Genomic DNA, 22,058 nt, shown 5'->3' on the forward strand with positions numbered 1-22,058 from the left:
ATGAAATGGGATGTCTCATTTAATTCTTGCTGGTCAAGAAAATTCTGTAATAAACGGATTTATTTTTCCTTCTTGACATGATTTTAGAAGCAAGCTGCTATATTGATTAGGGTATAAAAAAAGATGAAACTTCATTTAAGTGACTGTGATGCCCTGTTTCTTGGAAAAAACCTAGAGAATTTTCTGAAAATGCTGGCTTGAACATGTCTTCTTAGTGTTTCTGCCAAATATGATTAAAAGGCCAAGGGTCCCACAGATATAGAGTTCCTACAAGATCTATGAAAATAAATTGTGTCTGCCAAGGAGGACAGTTGGAGAAGAAAATCAACAACTATCATGCCAAAAGCTATACAGCACAGATATGAGGCCAGCAAGGACCAGATGAGAGACACCAGTAATGTACACTTTGACTTTAGAAGAAGAACCTTTCATTTTTGGGCCAAACATTTCTTCATTGTAAAAACTAATCTCATGAATGACTTTGTTACCCCCATGCAATTGTAGGTTGGATTGTCTGCATAATTGTGGGTTTTCACCCTACCTCTCCAGGGCCAATTTCCCCTTTGGGCCAATCTTTCTCACTTCAGTGCTTTCACTTGAGAATTTGGCTCTGTATTTTGGTTAGGATTTTTGGTCAGGATTTACTGTACTCCTGCATGCAACAACAGATGAGCACTTACCCTGTCATCCTGCATTGTGTTTTTGGTTTCTTTTTTAACTCTCATCAGCACAAATGTGGGAAAGCTTTTTTTTCCCATAGTAGACACCAGTATCCAACACAGGCTACTCCAGTCTTCCCTGTGCCATCGTGGTTTTGTGGTTACGTTTTGGACATGTTCTCTGTTCTGTCCTCTCTGCTAGGCTGAAATTCGTTTGACATGCATTTGAGTGATAAAAACATATTGTGTTGGTTTTACCATGGGTATGTTGAGTTTGCATTAAGAAATACCTCAAGGCACTTCCATACCTTAATGTGGAGGAACAGGATTAAGAACTGTCCAGGGTAATCAAGGCTGATGAAAGCCACACCTAAAGAAAGATTTGGCAATAACCTATTGCAATAATCTATTTGGCAATAATCAGAATGATAGAATGGTTTGGGTTGAAAGGAACCTCAAAGATCACCCAGTTCCAGCATCTTCCCCTAGACCAGGCTGTTCAAAGCTCCATCCAACCTGAACACTTCCAGGAATGGGGCATCCACAGCTTCTTTGGGCAACCTGTTCCAGGGCCTCTCCAGATAGGATAGGAATGGAGTTCTTTCCTGATGGGAAAGAATTCCATCCTAATATTTAATGAGGCAGGATTGCCTGGGGGTTAGAATTCTGAAATATTCTGAAAGTGGATGCAAGTTGATTGCTTTCTGCTGGGGATCTTCTTGCTTCTCAGCTGCTGGTCACCATTGACCTTAGGTCTCTTGGGGTGGTAAAGTACATGGGAATTCTGCCTTGGATGGCTTTGAGGCTGGCTGATACTTTGGCCATTAAACTTTGTTTGACTAGCTGTTGCATTCCTGGCCATGCTAACTTATACACATTATTTAGACAGACTGTGCAGTGTGCAAGGCAAGGATGAAGTGCAAGAGCAGCTGGAGGGTGTTCCTACTAGTAAAGAGCAAAGTAAATCCTAGAAGTAAAAAGCCAAGACAAATCCTTAATGGATGCTCAGAGTGATCTCTAGAGGATTAACTTCAGTCCCTTCCAGTCATAAATATCCATGTGGTTTTCAGGCAAGAGGGATTTATACAAGGGTAATACCTGTCTTGTCTGATCAAATCTATACTTCAACAATTGTTGTGGTCTTCTACACACTTACAGTTAGGTGAAGGCAACCATCCTTTATTTGGAAGTTTTCTATCTGAGTATAATTTAGGCAAAGTGAAATACATTTCTGAGAAAGCCCAATGGCAATGTGCATTTCTCTCCATATCCACCCAGACATCATTAGTTTTATGGAAATTTTCAGTAATCCAACCCCAAAATTTATAGCTATTCCTCTAGAAAACTCTCATCTAATTACTATGAGACTGTATATAGAGCTTCATAGAAAAGAGCAAGCAAGGAAGATCCTTGGTACAGAAAGATCTTGGTACAGAAAGAAAGATGTACAGGAATGTAAGACAGAAATGCAGGAGCTATAGTTCCTGTTCTAATAAAATTATTTCTTTGACACTGAAAGAAACTGTCCTTTCCACTAGGCTTTCACCTCAGTATAAAAACTTCTAGAAAATGCATGGATAGAGGTGCCATAATGTAGGAGAAAGAGGTCTATGAAAGAGCGGAAGAGAGCTCAGGCAGCTCACTGCAGCCATGCAGCAGCAGCTTGGAAGCTGGAGGCTCAAATGGTTAGAGAGAAGTCACAACAATTATAAGAGAAACAGGCGGATAATGCCAGCAGCTAGAAGATGTAATGCTAGCATGGGGATGAATTACACACACCTGGAAACTGAAGGGATTTTAGAATAGAATAGAATAGAATAGAATAGAATAGAATAGAATAGAATAGAATAGAATAGAATAGAATAGAATATTCCAGCTGGAAGGGACCTACAAAACCACTATTCCAATTGCCTGACCACTTTGGAGCTGGACAAAAGTTAAATTATGTTGTTAAGTGCATTGTCCAAATGCCTCCAGCAATCACCCATCTGGGATTTAGCTGGTTTACTACAGGTCTACTACCTTTGTTGCAAAGTTTTCCCTTTCCCCCCACAATTGTTGATGGTTCAATAAAAGACAATTAATTGGCCTCCATCACTGGATGATATTTCAAGTTTCTTTCCTCTCTCAGAATTGTCAGGAAGAGCTGTGTCTCTCAGCTTCCCAACAGGCTCATTTTTGCATTGTTTTCCCAGCTGCTCCCATCCCCAGGCATTTAGTGTCAGCTGGGCTGCTGCAGAGTAACTGGGAAGAAAAACAGAGCTGAAGGACCACAGTGGTCATTAAGAAAAATAACAGCTTAGAGAATGCAGTCTGAAAAAATATAATTATGAAGCCATTCTCTATTCAAGCAGAGACAACTTCTAGTGCTGATAACATTATTTATCACTGATGTAGCTCTTCAGACATAGACACTAATTAATCCTTGTGACACATCTGTAAGTTGTGCCAGTGTATTGCTGTCTCTCCCTTTTTACTGTGCAAGGAAACTATGACATTAAGAACCCAAAAGAGTAAAGGTCAAGATGAGTGGTACAGCAGAGAGATGCTCAGTCCCAGTTCACTGCTTTTATCACAGAGGACACTTTCTGTAGGATGGTAAAACCAATGCAGAGGGGACCCTTTATCCCTCCTGCCATAATCACAAACCTGTACAATATAAATCATGTGAAAAAGAGAAAAATGCCTCAGTGTCATTAGACAAATTCATTGTACAAAGGTAGTTAAGACCTTTGTCTAACTTGGTGCTCAAGTGACCCCCATACCCAGAGGAGTGGGCAGAGGACTGCTCTTAGCCTCCCAGGACAAAGCTCCCCTTGGATTTTCTGCCACAAAGACAGCCTACTCTGCTTGCAGCCTGCCATGTAATTTTATCATTAATATTACCAGAGTGGAAATACTGCCAAAAATAGGCAAGAAGACTAGGGAGGAATAAACTAAAAGCACTTGAGAGCCTGTCTGAACACTCTGAAAGTTAGTGAGCATGGTCCGTCAGAATTAGCCTATTTATTCTAATTAATAGGAGGAGAGGGAGTTGGTTCTTTCTCCATTCAATTTGTGTTAAACTATCTCTTTTAATGGCAAAACTTCGATAGCAGAAGCAAAGGAGATGCAAACTGGATCAGGGTGCTGAGTTAAGCTAGAGTCATCCAAGCAGGGACTTCTAACAAGTAAAAACCTATGACTGATTTCTTAAAGCAGGAAGTTCATTGCTAGAACACCCTCATTTTGCAAGTTCTGCGTGCTGATAAATGACACAATATAATGCAGTTTACACTGGTATCGGCAAGACCACAAAAACTGCTGTAACACACCAGGTTTGCTACTCAGCTGGTGTGATGCTGTCCCAGGACCTCATGTGAGGGATGCACAAGGGCAGCTATGGGCTAGAGTGGAGCTTGGAGTTTCTCTTGACTCAGATCCTTAGGAAATTGCTTTCAGCATGAGATCGCTGATTATCCCTGGATTTTATCACCATCAACTCACTCCAGAGAACCCCACTACAGCACTGAGCTCTGCAATTTCATTTTAAGCATCTCCTTCAACATCTCACGTTTGCTGTCACTGAGTTTGTTTGAGCATGCTTTTTGTTGCTGTTTCAATAGCCCAAGACTAGCAGCTTCCAATTTAATCTTTTGTTCCTGGGTAAACAATCACAAACTTTCTGATTTCTCTTTAAATCAGCTTTTCTGTGTCCCCAGATATTCTTACTGCTGAATCTTTTTTTATTCGTTTGAAGCCTTTTACATGCCTATCTCTTCATCTAACCATTCATGCTCTGAAAGACATTTCTACAGAAACTGCCAATATTTCAATCCAAATTTACTTGCAAATTAAATAAAAATACACTCAAAAAAATTACTCAAACCTTCTGTTTCCTTTAATTGCAGCCCTACAGATCCAAGAGTGCTAAATTGCTTGTAAGTACAATTCTGATTTTACACTCAATACTCATGAATTTTTGTCTTTTATTAGCTATCTTTTCTGTCTTTGTTAATTAATTTTTGTTTAAAGGAATTGTTTCATCTCTGGTTTTTGACACACCCTCTCGTTCCATTTGGAAGATGTTTCTCCTTTCCCTATCTGGGCAGACTCTGTGTAGTGAAAATATTACTATATCCTTTGTAAACTTCTGAGTGCTGGCTTGAGTGGCAGGATTTCTCCTTCACTGATGGTGACACTCATAGGCAAGGTATGACCTGGAGCCAAGGAAAGAGCACCCTGCAAATTGTAGTGCAACTTCTGTAGATGCAGATAATGAGAGAGGGGAAATGCTGCCAAAACTAGGAAAGGAAACCAGGGGAGAACCCTAGAAACACTGTAGAGCAAGGTCTGGATCTTAGAAGCAACAGAATTGACGTTCATTTGGCTTTTTGCCATTTGTGGCAATATAGACATAAGCTTTATTCCTAAGCACCATTTAAAATTAATGACAGTATGTTTGTTAAAAAAAATTGACCTGGGAAAGAAACCTATCATATTAACAAAACTAACCATCACAGGCTTGAACAAATAAACTGTGAACATTGCCCTCTCGCTCAGCTAGCCAGGTTGTGCCCATGCTTGTTTCTACTCAACAACACTAAATGACTTTCTCTCCACTCTGCCAACCAGCCCCTTCAGCTGGTGCCAGCTGCGATCTCCCCCTGACCAGCAGCTGTTGGGCTGGAGACAACTGATCAAACTGCTCAGCTGACTGCACTTGTTGTACGTGCTCAAATGCCACCCTGTTGCCAAGAGAAAAGCTCTTTACCTCGGGACTGCTAAGGAAGTCGGCAATCAGGGAACAACAAACACAAACAATCTCTCAGCATAACTTTTTTGCTTGGACCTGATGGGCAACAACACAGCACAGTACTTACTTCTGGTCCCAGTTTCTCCAGGAGATGATGAAAAAAATCGTCAAGCTCCTTCCCTTCTATGTAACCATTGTCTAAACAAAGAGCAAATATATTAAGGATCAGGGATATGTCCCCAGTTCCAGGAACTGTGTCATGGGCTGCATGCAGGTAGTTGAAGGCTTCAGGGTCAGGATCCCAGCCGGTGGCCCTGCCTGCCCACTCAGGGGAGCCTCATGTCCTATTCAATTTCATCTGTTCACTCCGTGCGAGGGCTGGGCACAATTGCCGTGCCTTTGGAGATTTTCTTACAGAAAATTTTCAGAAACAACAAAGTCCCAAACTGGGACCCAAAAAGAGAGCAGCAGATGAAACAGGGAAGTGATGAGAAGGCAAAACTTTTGGGGTGGAAGGAGGAATTACAGCTGTGGTGAGGAGGAAGAGGTGGGCTCGGAAGCACCTGCAGGACGCGGCAGATGTCAGTTCGGACAGCCGTCCCCAGGCGCAGCATCGCAGACAGCCACACCGCTCCCCCTGCACGGACAGAGCCCTGCAGGCACCCCGCACCCCTCGGCCGGCTCCCCCCACGCCTGGCCCCACTTGCCGTCGGCGTCGAAGCGCCGCCAGGCCCCGAGGAAGGCGGCGGCGTCCAGGCGCCCGGCGGCGCCGCTCTCCATGGTGCTGCTGCGGCCCCCGCCTCGCCCTCCCTCGGCGGCGCCGCCTCTGCCCCGGCCCCGCCGCCGGGCCCGGCTTTCAGGGCGGCGGCCCCGCCCCGGGGGCGGCCCCGCGGGGGTCTCCCCCTTCCCGGGCCCGTCACACCGGCCTCCCGCCCGCCCGCGTCCCGCCCGGCTGTGCCCGCGCCGGGGCGGCACGCAGCTCGGCCGCCGAGGTGCGCTGGAGCAGCCCCAGCCCGCAGCCCACGCTTCGGAAGAGCCGCTTGCCAACGACCTTTAAAGTTTCAAACCCGCCCGAAGGCAGAAGTACTGGAGGGAAATGTGAAGCTTCAGAGTAGTGCAGCTTAAGGCGAGAAAAAGGAGTTTTCTGAAGCTGGTAACTCTCCTTCTGGGTTTATGAAAGCAGAGCAGCAGCAGGCAGAGTTCTCTCGGCTTTTCGTTCCTCACAGCCATCGGGACGGTAACCCTCGGCAGAATAAACCAGAGGACAAAGAGAGACAGAAATCTGCATTGTCTTCCTCCTATAATACTAATCAAATGGAGAAACCGTGGGGTTTACGTTCTCTGTGCTGATAGAGCGTTGATGGCCCAGCTTGGGAGTAGATTTGATTTGAATGTCACCTGTGTATTCACCTACAGTGATTTTAGGCACCTGGGACTGAGCTGGTCTCCATGTGTGCTCCTAGAATCATTATTCTCTCCTTTGAGACCCTTACAGTTTTTTCTAGGTTGCCTTTGATTCAATATATATTTCAATTTTATTAACGTAATGATTTAGAGATACACTCCGAAGCAGCAGAAAAGGCTTTTAAAAGGTGTTTAATGTTCTCCCTGAGAAAGTTCCTATTTCATCTGAGCAGGGGGAAAAACTCTTGATGAAAAAAATCTTGAGTTGTGTTTTACTCAGGAAATTCTTTCAGGACTATCACAACACAGATCACACAGCAATGTCCAGCTTTTCCAGTGTGCAAAGAAAAAGGAGATGCTGTAAAGCTGATGTGTTTAAACAGCAGCATGGGGGCATCTCAGTACAGAGATTCCCTGGATGGCAGCCTGGGATCACCTTTGGACCTCAGAAAAATTATCGTCAAGATCTTAATGCAACAGTAAGGCCACAAGCACTCCCTGACCGTGCTCAGGTGGGGAACCCCAGCATGGGAGATGAACTCATTAGGTAAATGACATGGAAAAGTCTAAATTTTTAGGAGAAACCTGCCTATGTCCCTTGCAGGCAAGACTAGAGTCACTCCACAGGTTTCTCTGTCATCAGTCCTTGCCTCATTGCCAAAAGTCAGGCCTCGCCTTAGGTTGAAGGCTCCCTCATGGAACCCCTCCTTCAGTCTCTTCTTCCCAATGTTTCCCACCATGGCTCCCTGACAGTGGTGGCCTCATGTACCCCGTGGGAGCTGCCTGATCTCCTGTGTGGGATGAAGTCACCTAGAACTGCTCCATGGCATGAAGGTCACTTTTTGGGGCAATCTCTCTTCCCAGGACCCAAAGCCCATCTACCCCAGACACAAAGCATACTGACCCAGGCTTTTAGGAAAGAGATGTTCATCAGTTTCTAACGTTTGCAACCTGGCTTTGGAAACCACCACCATGGCTGATAACCAACAAGGTCTCCTGGCATTATGATCATGACAGCTGGTTTATTACTAAAAAATATCTTTAACAAAACTAGCTTAAGAGGAAACACCACCCATGTTTTAAAATATTTTGCAAGTGAAAGCACCTTGACATTTGGCAGGAATGGAGACAGCGAGATTTTATGGGATTGTATGCAAAGCTGAGGACATCGAGAAGAGGGTCTCATAGCTCGTTCTCCCCCATGCTCTCCTCATGCTCTCACAGGAGCAAGAGCAGGAAAGAAGTGACACCTTGTTTAAATTACCTGTATTTATCCAGCATGTCACACAACTCTAGTGAAACCAGGTCAAATTTAGAGAGAAAAAAACGACCTTCAAGTTCAAAAGTCTTTCACAAGAGCTCATTGTTACCTGTGCATGAGGATGTGGATGATATGTGTCCATCCATCTGAGAATCCTTGTCATCCCAGGTACTCTCAGTGCTGGCACAGAGGGATTTTGATTTCACACAGCACCATTACCTGCAAAGGGGGAAAAAGGAGCAGACATGGTGGATTCCTCTTGTGTTTGCACCAGCTATGCCTTTGCTCTCCTGACAAAATCCTTTACTGAAATAACATATAGATACAGGAGCCACCCCATAGATGCGCAGTTTAGCTGCTTTGCCCCACCTCAAGTATTGCACACAATGGATTTATGGTTCTTAGGGGTGGAATTGCAAAATATAACTCAAAGTGACTGGAACCAGGTAAATCCCAGCCTGCAGAGAGGATGTGGCCATCCTGCTGCATGCCTAAAATGTGTTCAGCTTCTCCAATTGCTTTAGGTGACTCAGTAAAGCCTGAATGAGAAGCAAAACAAACTAAACAAAAAACAGCTCAGAAAAATTTTTACTCATCCAGTTCAACTTTCTGTGGAACACTGTAAATTTGAGGAGTGTATTGAACTGTGGACCCATATTAAAACAACACACTGAAGATAGCTGCTGTGTGTGCAGCTCATGTACCAAACTCAGCAACCACTCTGCCTTGGCTTATTTCCTCAGAGAAATAAATAAGAGTTAGAGGTAGGCAGCATTTTACAAAGTAATGAACACTTTGGATTAAGGACTTTTGCTTCAGCTTTGCACTGTGCAGTCAATTTCAAGGCTGAAGACCTCAAACTTGTGTTTTGAAAAGCTTTAAAAAAAAAAAAAAAAAAAAGAATGTGCTTCAGTAGGTCCCTTGAGGCTGGAAGCATTTGCACAAGCATTGCCTGGTCCTGCTGTGGGTCAAGGAACCCTCCAGCTGAGGACACCAGCAATGCTGCTTTATTTAACTGATATCGATAATTAATAAATGGCAACTATTGCCAAGTAAAGAGCAAAATAAGGAGCTTGTGGCCAAAGCCCCAGCTTTGCAGAAAGGCTTAATCAAACTGTAAATGGAAAAACATAGATAAAAGTGCAGATTGCTGATCTGGAAACAAAAATGAGGGGCAGCTGACAAATGCCTCATTCTTTAGGCCAGACTCAATGAATTGATGTGAAATGAAACATTTTGGCTCCCATGAACAGACTAGAGAACAAAAAAAACAAACCAAATATTTGGATTTATGGTTGGACTTTGCTCCTCTCCTTTACAGAAGAAAATTCCAAATACATGCAGACACAGTTAAATGGAAATAATTTTCTTCATCAAATGGCTTCAGCTTCCCTCAGCTTTGCACTGACTGGAGACACTGAGGAAGCCAACACCAGCCATCAGCATTTCATCCTTCACTGAGCAGGTGTTTCACAAGTGGTTTGGGACCTGCATGGGTCCTGCAGAAAGCTGCAGCCCAGATCCTTGGTGTACCCCGTTTTCCCCAGACCCTGATTTGTATCAGGGCAGCGGGAGGTGCATATGCTGGCTGAGCTGCTGTGCACAGCTTGGGCTGTCAAGGGTGGGGATGATGCATTCCTGCCCAGCAAGGGGTCTGTGAGCATCTCAGCAACGGAAAATGAGAGGCAAACTGAAAGGAAGTCAAAATGGAAATAATACAGTCAGGGAAGCCCCCTACCATTCATACAATTTCTTGGAAATCAAGTCAGAGATGAAGCTGTCTGCTGCAGAAAAGAAACAGACTCTTCTTTCCAACCCACTCTCAGATGGGTACAAGTTGCTTATTAGCAGTAGACCTCCCCACCTTCCAACAAGGATGCCTTCTTTTGCCCCTCCTTCCATCTCACTCCCTCCCTCTGCCCAGCAAATCCCACATTCTCGTGCTGGGCTAGATCCTGGATCCATCTTTCTGGCTCACATGGTGCAGAGTGTGTGGATTCAGGGTGCAAACAGGACAATGGCAGTTCAGGTCAGGTACTGATGGACGTGGTGTGACACAAAGACTTCCGTCCCACAGACATTTCCATCCACAGATTCCCATCAAAGCTAAGCTTCTCCAGCCTTCCCAGCCAGCCCTGCAAATTGAGGCTTCAGTCCTCTGTTGTTTTCTTCATTTTGGACGAGCAATGGGATCCTTTGAGTGTTATAAGGAAGCAGACAACCTCTTCCCACAAGGATTCCACTGAAATGAGGGGTCAGGACATCAGAAGGGAGTTGAGATTTCCCAAAAGAAAAGCTGATCTTTCCCCCAGCTACATGTTGCTCATTGCTACCCAGGGACTGCAGTCTCAGTTACAGTTCATGACTTTCATTATTTTAGTCTTTGGCTAGAATTTAATGTTGTCAAAATAAAGCCTGGGCTGTACAGCCTCCACAGCACTTTCCTCTACCCTCTGTTGGGTATTACTTACCTAAGCAAATGGGAAGGGAAGGAGGCATTCCTGGAACAACACTAAACAGAGATTACAGAGTTAACTTGACTCCTTCATTTAGTGAAACCAAATTGGATTTGCCAAGCAGGCAGCCCCTCTCCTGGCTTCCCTGGCTGGAATCAATCTAATTAAATACTCTTTCTCCCATGTAGCTTTTATATTCTCAGGTCAACTTACTGGAAAAGCAGAAAAACAGGCCCTGAAGGATTGGATTTGGGGTCAGCAGGGAGAACTTACCATAAACTGCCAAAGCAGAATCCGCACAGAGGCATCAGAGCAAAAACCTCAACTCATGGCTGGAGGGACAAGGGCAGCATATCTGCTTTTCTATGGAGGCTTCCCAAATATGGCCACTTGGAACCTGCATGTAATAAATCCCTAGGACAGCTGATGTAGGCGTGTCAAAGGCAGAGCAGCTTTCTAATTGGGAAGAGATTCTATCTGCAGGAGCCTCTTCAGTTTGCTGTGGGATACAGTATAAGAAATTAAGTCCTGTAATAACAGATCCCTCATAATGACACAATCTTCTGTGCAGAGACTCAAAGATTGTTTTCCCTCTACTCAGAAATAGAGCTCTTCAGCTGTATTTTCACTCTTCAGCTTCTTGGTGCTGATGAGCATTGTTGCTCTCACAGCAATTCCTCTTTGGTACTTGGCATGTGGGGAATTTTTACACCAGGACACTCACAACCCCTTCTCCTTTGGGATCTCCCTGATGCCCTCTCACCTGTGCTTGATCTCCAAGAGCAAGCACAGGTGAAAGAGCCCAGGGAGGGGGTGAGCTGGCATTCTGGTTCTGGCTCCTGACCAAGCAAGTGCCTCATCCTGTGGACCACCTTGTCCCTGGCTGCTGATTGAGAACTGGCAGCTTTGTCCTGGACTCAAAGGAAAAAGTAGCTTTATCAGGAGCTCAGCCATTGCCCTGCACCAGCCTTTCTCCATCAGCTGGGATTTCTCTCCTCACCATATGTGACCCTGGAACCTCTAGGGCATCTCACAATCCCACGGGGCACTTGGATGTAGCCCCACCACTAGGCTGCTTTCTAGCAACTTGCCATCAGCCAACAAATCACTATTTAATTTGTTTCCCTTGCCCTTCAGATCATCCTGAAGCCTCACTCCTGCATTTCTTCACCCATTCAGATGCCTGTTCCCCAGGTCTCTAAATACACAAACTCTGTGCAGCTCTGGAAGACTGCCCTCCAGAACTAGAGAAATCTCGGTTTCAGGAAGGGAAAAAAAGAGTTCCACATGCAATTCTAAGAGCAGCATTTTAAGATGCCAGTCACTGGCAGCGTCTATGGAAACAAAGTGCCATCAAGGCCTGAGGAACTCCAGGAGCACTGTGTGTTTGGTGAAGCTGATTGTTCTCAACCAAAAATGGGCACACCCCTCTCTGTCCCCTGGGGAAGACACTCCAGCTGCTGTGAAGTCCTGCCCTGCCTGTGGTCAGGAGGCTTTGGAAATGCTGGACACTAGTGGAGGACAGCTCAGGTGGTTCCAAAGGCACTTGCTGTGGTGCTGGTGAGAGTCCCCTGTTGGGAGGAGACATGAGGAACTGCAGGAGGATGGGCAGAGATGAGTAGGAAAGCTGTGAAAGTGCCTGGCAGATCTTCCTATGATCCCTTATTTCTGGGATGGGGAGCTCATACATTAGAAGGAAAGGCTGGTACCTTGTGTTTATGTTGCGATTTTCACCCTCCCCATTTTCTTAGGATGGGGAAAAAACTGCTCTGCTTTCCAGGCCTGATCAACAGGAGACAGACATTAAATAATAATCTGTAACTCAATCTGCACTGTTTGTTACTCCTCTGGCTCATGGCTCCAGGAGAAGCAAAGCACAGTGTTTCTGCCTGAAACCTTCCCCAAGCTTCAGCACAAGCAGAGGATAATCTCCAGCGGTTGGACTCAGGCACAACCCAACCAGTATTAGCATCCCTGGGCATGGGGAAAGCAGCACAGCTCTCATGAGTTTCAAACAGGAGAAGAGCTTTCTGCTATTTTCCCAAAAAATATTCTCAGTACCTTATTTTGTTTGCAATAGGAGAGAGAGATGATCTCCACATTAATCAATTAATAAGCAGTGTTGGTGAGAAGTTGTGCTGGTGGGAGATCTCAGCTAAGTGTGGTGGCTTGCACTGATTTCTGACTAATGGGACACATTAATTCCCAATTTGTCTCAGCCTGGATGGCTGGCTCTGGCAGAGGTGGAAGATTTAGGATTATTACAATTCCCATCTTAGGAGGCAGCTATTTACTGTTGTTACTTCACATCAGGGAATACTTTAAAAAGCTCAAAATGTATCAGTCAGATTTTAACCTCCTTTAGCTGGAAGTGGGAAGTAGCCCTGCAGCTGTGGTACAGAGCTGTCTGAGTTCACGCTGGCATGCAGCCACAGCCCTTCTTCAGCGCCTCTCAGAGGGGGCTTACATCAGGGGTGAAATTCCTTGCCAGCAAAACCTGAAAAACAGATTTAAGAGCAGAAAAGAGCAGAGCAGCTCCCTCCAGGAGAGCTGTTTGCTTGCTTTTCCTAAATGTGGATCAGTTAGGTGCAGTTCTGAACTGAGCTGCTCGGGCTAAGACCCCTTCCAGGGCAGCATTTCTAACTGGGTGACCAGGAGTCACTAACTGCTAACTGCTGGTCCTTCCCTCTTGTTTGCTCATACAGAACGTACACATGCTTATGTGCATGGGGGTAAGCAGAGGGCCTTGCTGTCATCCCTAAGTAGGGTGAGGGCAACTGCTCTCGTCTGAGAGCAGTCATGGCCCAGGGACCAAGCCATGGTGTCACACGTAACCCCAGCTGGAGCCTCTGAGCCCTTTCTGTGCGACCAGACCGTGCAGAACAGCATTGTGGAGATGCCCTCAGCTGCAAGGGGAATGAATGCCAGCAGCATGCCTGGGAGGCGGGCCACCTCCTCCCATACCAAACTCTGCTCCCACCGCTGCCAGCAAGCTGCCAGCACAGCACCAGTGTGTGACAGGAAGGAACACAGAGCACTGGTGATACTATGGATGCCTTGGGAGAACAAGTTAGCAACCCTTTCCTTCAGTGGTACCTCTACCTGATCTCTGTTCAGTCTCCCGAGAACTCCAGGAATCTTCACCACTGACAGCCCACCAAAGCAGCTGAATGTGCCTTCTAGGCTCTGTCCCTCACCCTCCCAGAGAAGCACATGGGCCTTCCTAGAGAAGGATAGGCACAGATCACAGAAGACCACCCCCAGAGCAGCTCAGACAGCAGGGAGGAAATGAGATGTGAGGGTTCTGCCAGCTACACACCTGCTTGGAGGGCCTGCAGCTTGTGGAAAAGCAACACCTTCCGTGCTCTACAAGGATCCCCCCAAACCTCCCAGCTTGCCTTGGCACCAGGGGACAATGGTTGTTCCTTTCCTGAAACACACTGGCACTTGCCCATGCCCTCTATGAGCTCAAGATACTGAAAATAAAAGTCATTATTTCTTAAATGCAGAATAGGCACAACAGAGGTGCTCTGGATGCAACAGGAATTCTTTTCAGTCAGGCTGATAGTGCTGGACATGCCAGGCAGAAAGAAAGTAAAGTAATGAAAATCATCACTCCTCCCACCCCCAAAGCCACACACACAAAAAGCCAAACCCCAGGTCTTCAAGAGCTCTCACTAGGACTCCTTTAAAGTTGTTTCTCTACCACTCAGCCTGCCCACAACATACTGATGGCTGGAATAAAGACGAATGGCTTTCCATAACTAATATGGAAAAACACTGATGTCTAATTAAATCCTTATACTCCAGCAAACAAATGTTACAGCACTAAAGCTTTTCTTCTTAACAGCACAAGTACATGCTTTGTCTACAGCATTTGAGACATCCCTTTCTTTGGTTTTCTGATGCCAGGGTGATGAGCACACATACTGCTGTGGTTTCTCAAAGCAGGACCACAACAGTATCTCAGATGACTGATGAGAACATCAAGAACAAGTAAGAAATCCTCAGCAACTAACTGCTCTGGAAGTTATAGACTATTTTAAATTTTTGCCTTAATACCACAATCTGTGGTGTAATTTTCTTCAATTCACAAAACCAGTAATCAGAGCAACCCTTCTTGCATACTTACGCTTCTCAGACAATTGTCTTTTCTATGACCTATAGGAATAAAAATTGCAGTTTATTTATTAATAAATTAATTTTCATTTATAATACAGGTATTTAAAGTTTCCTTTTGCAATTTGTCTTTTGTTCTTACTGATGGCAAATAAATCAAAAGTATATATGTGAATATATGAAGATTCATTCTTAATAATTTTAGATAAATGCATAATTTCAAGTCAGGGCAAACCCCAGGAAGGAACCTCCAAGCCTTCAAGACCTCTTTCCCACTACCTTGTAGCCTACTTTTGAGATGTAAGCATCTACCAAGTGCTTCTAAGATGTTTTGTTTTGACTTAGCAGCCCTTTATAGAGCAATAGGAGAAGTGGCAACAGCAGACATGTGCACAGGGATCAAACAGAAGGACATCAGACAGACAGCTATCTGAGCACGTTTGTCCAGTCAAGAAGTCACAAAAAGGCTAGAGAAATTTCTCTTAGGAGAGAGTTACCAAACAAATTTGATTCTGTCCTATTGGAACAAAATTGAGAATTTAGATAGCAGGTGTTTTCTGCTCACACAAAGGCTACTTTGCTGAAGATTCCAAGGGAGGAGAATAATAAAGAGATCTTTCTTCAGCAGTTTTATGATGTGTATGTGTCTCTTTCAGCTGGAACAGGCACTTTACTTGAAACAGAAAAATTATACAGGTTTTGTGTTAACACAATTTGCTTATGTGAACCAATGCCAGCATTCAAAGATCAGAGACCACCAGACCACAAACAGTGCTGTAAAAACAAAGACTAGTATTTCAGTTGTAAAATCATTTTTTATTGTTACAAATATACATATGAATAAAATCCCTTCAACCTGTAATGTAAGTGGGTAGCTGTGAAATTTGCATCCCCTCCCTCAAAAGCTGAAATGTTTTTACAGATGTTGAACTATGTTTCTCATAGAATTACACATTGAAAGGAAGCTAATATGCAGACAGAACCAAGGAAGGCCTCCAGAAAACACCAATATTAATAAAATTTCAATTGCCCTCATTCCAATCAACTATATACATTAATATACGAATGTGGAAGCATACCATGGTTATACATAATCCAAATCCTTCTCTGTTGTGCTTTCTGACAGTACACAAATGTAAGCGTTGGAGCTTTATGTACAGTAGGAGAACAGGAAGAAAGAAGGTCCCTATGGGAGAATGTAAAAACCATACCCAAGCATTTAATATATATAATCTATACAAATTATTTTATTAATGTGCTCTTTTAATATAATTACAATGTGCAATTGCATACCGCAAGAATATATTTATAGGTAAGTCACGTGCAGATATGACACATTTACATTCAGCAGTACAACACATTACCTGCTGTACAGTGTATTAGTGTAAGACAGTGTCCAGTTAATTTGCTTTACTTTCTAAATGCCCTAATGCAGGGCACTCTTTGTAGCTGCTTCATAGAAATTCAAGTAGAATACATCAAAGAATAGCTGGCTTTAGGCAAAGGCATGGAAAGGAATGCCTTGCACTGTACAGACCAGAAATTAAGGGCCGAATCAATGCCAGGTGCACTGTAAATCATGATTGGAAGATCAGGTTTTCTGCATGGAAATGTACCTGTGGTGAAAGAGCAGCTGACTAAAAGGACTGTTGATTGCTGAACCCCGATTGTTATAAAAAGCTCTTGCACTACAAAGCACTTGTACTGATTGCTAAATAAAAATAAAATCTTTATCTGCTTCTTCACCAGAGTCACTGGACTTGCTTCCCTGATGGCCGTCTTTACTTAAGGACCTCTGCTTCAGTTCCTGGAACTCATGAGCCTGCTGCCCAGGGCTTCTTTTTGCAGCTGCATAAAACAGAAACAGGGCTTATTAATGATTGCAGAAGAGAAAGAAAGAAGAAAAAATAACCATAAAAAAAGTCATTAATGCACATGGGAGCTGCTCTTGATACCACTGAATTAATTTGCACTAGTGGGAGTAGCATAGGTCCATTAATTCTTCATGCCAGAAAAAGGCGAGAGTTTGAGCAAGCTTTAGTCCACTGTTGGTTGACAAGCAGGCAAACTTGAAACATGACACCCAGTATTTCATTGTGACATGGATAAACATTACAGCTAGAAATGGCCTGGAGATTTTATTCTCATCTACACCACTTCCATACCAGAACAGCATTCTTTTTTCCAGCTGGGATGGATCTCAGAGAGTGCACTCCTGACTGCTCAGGCTGATGTGCCTGCTGGGCATCCCTCAGACCAGTGATGCACATCTCAGGCAGGCCTGTCCCCTAGCAGGACACATCTGTGTTCTCCTTTTTGACTCAGCAGCTTTGAACAGGACATTCACCTCAGCATCCAAGTTACCCAAACTGCTTCTCTCTGCCCCACTACACTGCCAAGTCCCAAATGTCCTCTCTGTCCCTTGCTAAGAAGGACACCCGTGGCTCTGCACCTTGCTGTGCTTGGCAATGGGGAAGGCAGGAGGCCATATTCACTTCCCACGATCTAAATGCAAACAGTACACATTTTGTTCACCCAGCACTCTGAAATCTCCATAAAGCCAGGGCTTTCTCCAAACCTGTAAGTTTCAAAATAAATTGGAAAAGAAGGTTGTAAAACCCTGTTGAGATTCCTGATCTAATCAGTGGCCTACAACTGCTAGGGTAACAAGATAACCATCTTGTTACCGTATATACATCAACCAGGGTGACCTTACCCAAGGACTGATAGCACTGCAAATCTCATACTTCCTCTTGAAGTGAAACTTCAAACACACAGTGGCCCTTAAATGTGACCTTGCTGCAAGTCACCTCACTTCACTCCCACAAAATTAAATGTTGTCATTACAAGACCTTCTTTGCTCCACCATTTTGGGTAGGGATGGTTGGCTTTGGTTCACACTGAGCCTTGTTCCTGACTACTTTTGTGAATATGTCTCTTGACAAGGCACCAGGAGCTGCTGTGGCCATGCAGCATGACCTCTCCTTCCCCACGTACGACTCACCTGCAGCCTCACCACTGCAAGGGACAGCCTGCCCTGTCCCCAGCGAGCAGCTCCAGCCACGGCAGCAGCTTGCCACTGACCATCTCTGTGCCCATTTCCAAGTGGTGTGGCAGGCTGCGTTACAAACTGCTAGGAATGAGGGGAATACAGAGAGGGATCCCAAGGCAGACAAATAGTTCTCCTGAGCCCAAAATATCTGTTTCCTCATTTGTGCTAGCTGAAATATGTGAGGAAATAAGGGCCAGTAGCTACACACTCACTGCATTTTTATCCTAGCATGAAAAGTTGGAAAACAGGAAGGGATTTTGAGAAAGGTTTTTAAAGCCATTTCATAGAACTGGAGAGGATTATCCTGTAAAAAATATTCAGGCATTTCTACCTTCCAAAACACCATTGCTTTTCAAAGAAATAGGTGCCTGGAAATTTTTTGACTCATTCTTGATACCAGTACCTCCTAATAATTACCTGGCCTTTGTCTGGCCTTCACTGACTCTTTAAACAAAACCTAAAACACATCCTGCAGCAGCTATTTTAGTTTATGGCCTGATAAATATAGGCAAGTAGCTTGCCTCATAAATGACTGAAAGATGTATCAGGGATTTAAGTTCCCATAGTGCAAGCAGGCTTCTGCCAGAAGAGCTTACCCTTGCCTCGATGTTGAACTGTACAACACAGGTGACCTGCAGCCGTCTATGGCAGGATCTCAGCTTGCAAAACTTACTTTGTCAGAGAGGTATTTCAGAATGAACTAAATTATAATAATTTGATTATGGTAGGGAGGGGAGATTCCCAGTTTGGATGGACAAAGTTTAATTCTACAATACAAAAAGGATAAATTTCGGGCTAAGGAAGAGTTATGTGATGTCTTATAAACAGAAAAACTCTGGGTAAATGGAATTGCATGAGATGTTCAAATAAACAATTAAAATACTTTAGAAAGAAAAGTAATTTTGAACAACTGTTTAAACCAACCATTTAAGAGGTAAAGAAACATATAAACATGTACCATTTGAGAACAGGAGCTTTTATATTTTAAAAGCACATAAAGGAAATGAACATTTTTATAGCCTACTGAATAAGCTCACTGTGAGTCAAAGCTGCGCCTTTGACCTACAGTGTTGGGCTTGGGGTCTTTAGGTGGTATTTTTCTTTGCTTTTGCAACTGAAAGTCAAAGTAGCAATAAATAATCTGATTTACCCAGTTCTCAAATGGTTTTGTGAGTGATGCACTGAAACTGGCACTAACAATATTCAAGCTAAAATGTTTTTTGAAACACTAAAGTGCACGATCTTAGAAATGACAGGTGTGCAAGCACAGCAAGGAGCAGCCAGCCTGCAGCCATACCTGTAACATGCCAGTGTTGCTGCACTGAGCAGTCACAGATTGCAGTGAGTGCTCTTCTGCAGAGGGGCTGCTTGTGCTAGATGGGACTGATCACTGGAGCAGACAGAAAGGAAAAATGCACAAAACGTGTTTTATCTGCAAATTTCTTCATGCCACGTAAATTTCATGAGGGCAGAAATATGATTAGAACCCCATGAGATTTTTACCTTTCTCCTAGTGACAAACCCATACTCTTCTGTGGCTTTTTTGTTACTACCATTTCTTAACAATTGTTAGTGCCAGTTATCAAGCTCCACCTTGATGAAAAATGAAAAATTCTAACCAGAAGTTGGCTGTGCCATCCTCTGCCCAAGCACATTAGCTTCCTCTTCTGCACTGGTAGAATACTGCCCCGGAGTGGTTTTCACGCTGCCAGATGGCTTGGCACAGTCAAGAGCTGCATCTCTTTTTTGACAATCTCCTGTTTGTTCTAGCAAGGAAAAGGATTCGTTTATACTCCTAAGCTGCTCTTAGTGTAGGCCCACATACAGAAGGTAATATGAAAATTTTCACTTATCCAACCCATTTAATCAATTATTCAGAGAGCAGTAATCAGTATGCCTGTTGCTTGTTTAAATGTAGTCCAGATATCTTGAGGTGTTGGTAACTGTTGCCTGATCTCCCATCCGTGCAGTGCAAAGAGGTATATTTTCAGATTGTCCCATGAAGTACAGTTAAAATCATCAACATAAAGAAATTTTACAATTAAGTATCATCTAATTTGTAGCTTTATTTCACAGGAGATATAATTTTGTTATTAACTCGGACAGATTTGCAGTGATTTACCAGTTGCAGAAATAAATTGAACATGCTAGCCTGAAGAGAGGCAGAAAGCAAGGACAGAGGAATGGCTAAATGAGGAAGTAGGACAGTAATGAATAAAAAAGAAAACATTAAAAGGAATAAAAATAAAATAAACAGAATTTACTCCTTCCCAAACAACTTTATGCAAAGCCCAGCAGCTCCTTAAGGACCTGGCAAGTCTAAACTATTATTGATTAAATATGTACAGTTCCATGTAAAGCTGAATAGAAAATTCGGTGTTTGAATGGAGAGGTTTAAGGGAGCAAGGAGTAAGAAAGCACAGTGCCTGGCTTCTGTTGTTTTTGGCAGTCTGGATCATCTGAATGATGACAGTGGGCTTTGTAGGCAGCACAACTTCTCAGTCTTCACAACCTAGCATTATGTAGCTGCCTCAACTTGTTTTTTCCCATTTTATGCTGTGAAAATCTGCTGTCAGAGTGTGAAAGAGTACCCCTTTGTTTCACAGCTTAAATGATGGGAATCACCCTATATGCCTTTCTTGAGGAGAGACCCAGGTAGGAAGACATCTCACCCCCAGATTTCAAACATCATCATTTTGCCAGCTGACACCATGATGAGAAACATTCCTGTCACTACTTCTCCACATACTCCATACTATCAGAGAAAGATTGAGCTCTTCTAGGAATCAACTCTGGGCATGAAAATGCATCAGCAAAAGTACAAATCCAGTGCACACATGAAAATCAGCAAGGAGAAGAGAGCAGCCTACTGTTGTGTAGAAAAGATAATAGGTATCAAGCCTTCCCCTGGCACACAGAGACTCATTGCCAGAGGAAGGGGAGGTAATCCCAGTCACATGCAGAGATCCCACAGAAAAGAAAACAAAGAGAGCAGGGGGCTGGCTGCAAGGATCAAAGGTATGGCTGCTCCCCTGGAAATGTGCTGAACCACAGAGCTGCATTTCACATTATTGTGTGACCAACATCAACCAGCATCTTAGTTCAGACCAAACCAACCATAAATGTACACAACACATGTTTAGTTACATTATTAATACCCAGGGATTAATTGTTTATTTGATTTGATCAAAGGAAGATAGGTGGATGAGATGCTGAATAGGTGCATCTTGCACCTATTTTCCTTGCTTTTTGCATCTTCAGTTGCATAACCCTCTCCCTTTCCAAGTCAAAACAGATCAGGAGACATTGACACATCAAATTCCACTAGAAGACACCAGGTTACACAAATACTCCTACCTTCTTGAGAAAATGATCTGACTGAGGGGCTGCTCTGACCATCCTTTTCTTTATCAGAAGGAACTTTCTTCAGCACTGGTGGAAGCAGGGCAACTTTTGGGGAACTGGGGCCAGAAGGAGACTCTGGAGCATCCTCTGTGGAGTACCACAAACAAAAGGGTGAGAAGGAAAAATTATATCTACACTAAAGCTCACAGAAACAGTTGTTTATGATGGACCAAATTTCAACACAATACACAAACAAGAAACAGCCAGAACCTGTGTCAGAAGAAGAAGGATTCAGGAATTTACATTGTATGTAAACAAACTGTATGGGCATGAGTCCAGGTGAAAGACTTTTAACAGTCAAAGATAAGATCTCAATTTCAGCATTTGTCATGTGTGCTGCTATTGTAGTTTAAATAGAAATCTGATGTGACCATGTGATTTACCTGCAAGACATAAGTAGCAATTTGTAAAGAACAGCTGAAAAAAAAATTTGGATGGATTTCTGGAAATATTTCTTCTCATTATATTTTTATTGTCCTGAAACATAATAAAAATCCTGTTTCACAGTTATAAGGTCTAAAAGTAAACCAGGGAAACAAATTACATAAAAAGCATTATTAAACTCTGTACTTCCATGAATAACTTCCCAGCACATAACACAAGGACATCCATAAAGAGTTGCTAAAAAAAAAAAAATACTTCCATCTTCTGGACTGTGAGATAATCTGAAACTTAAACTCAAATCCATAGTTTAAAACCATGTGGATATCTTGTTCCTCTAGAAGGCTGGATATGGATTATGTAAGTCAAGTTGACTACCATCTTTACAGTCCTTAAAGGAAGACCTTTTCAGTTTTACACTACACAGGCCTCATTTGGATAGTAGGTAAGCACATCACAATGGATTACTTAAATTGCTTTTAAGTTTCCTTTTCAAGAAGTAAACAGTGACATGTGTACATAACAGAGGAACTAGGAAGATAGTTTAGCATTGATGGAAGAACAAAAGGAAGTCAGAGTACCATCT

At 43.4% G+C, this 22,058-nt stretch overlaps 2 protein-coding genes across 13 annotated transcripts in view; both read right to left on the minus strand.

The window, feature by feature from the left end:
- SCGN (secretagogin, EF-hand calcium binding protein) overlaps window positions 1-15,275 on the minus strand; it is a 35,861-nt gene extending 20,586 nt beyond the window's left edge. Inside the window, exons 1-3 of one of the 2 annotated variants that reach the window (XM_085571844.1) lie at window positions 10,789-15,275; window positions 8,169-8,278; window positions 5,522-5,592 (exon numbers count right to left, since the gene is read on the minus strand). In XM_085571844.1, the coding sequence (XP_085427970.1) occupies window positions 5,522-5,592; window positions 8,169-8,205 (108 nt within the window). In that variant the 5' untranslated portion in view covers window positions 8,206-8,278; window positions 10,789-15,275. Of the gene's footprint in view, window positions 1-5,521; window positions 5,593-6,101; window positions 6,234-8,168; window positions 8,279-10,788 lie in introns of those variants that run through there. The other variant, XM_021528782.3, reaches the window with a different exon arrangement.
- Window positions 15,276-15,429: 154 nt separating this feature from the next.
- CARMIL1 (capping protein regulator and myosin 1 linker 1) overlaps window positions 15,430-22,058 on the minus strand; it is a 195,039-nt gene continuing 188,410 nt past the window's right edge. For 9 of the 11 annotated variants that reach the window (XM_085571838.1, XM_021528664.4, XM_085571839.1 and 6 more), the window contains 3 exons: window positions 21,044-21,178; window positions 19,306-19,452; window positions 15,430-16,482 (listed from right to left, as the gene is read on the minus strand). In XM_085571838.1, coding sequence (XP_085427964.1) covers window positions 16,346-16,482; window positions 19,306-19,452; window positions 21,044-21,178 — 419 coding nt within the window. In that variant the 3' untranslated portion in view covers window positions 15,430-16,345. The remainder of the gene's footprint in view (window positions 16,483-19,305; window positions 19,453-21,043; window positions 21,179-22,058) is intronic. The other 2 variants (XM_021528671.4, XM_085571834.1) reach the window with 1 other exon arrangement.

This window comes from Lonchura striata, chromosome 2 (assembly GCF_050655825.1).
Source record: "Lonchura striata isolate lonStrDom1 chromosome 2, ASM5065582v1, whole genome shotgun sequence".
NCBI classification, from domain to species: domain Eukaryota; kingdom Metazoa; phylum Chordata; class Aves; order Passeriformes; family Estrildidae; genus Lonchura; species Lonchura striata.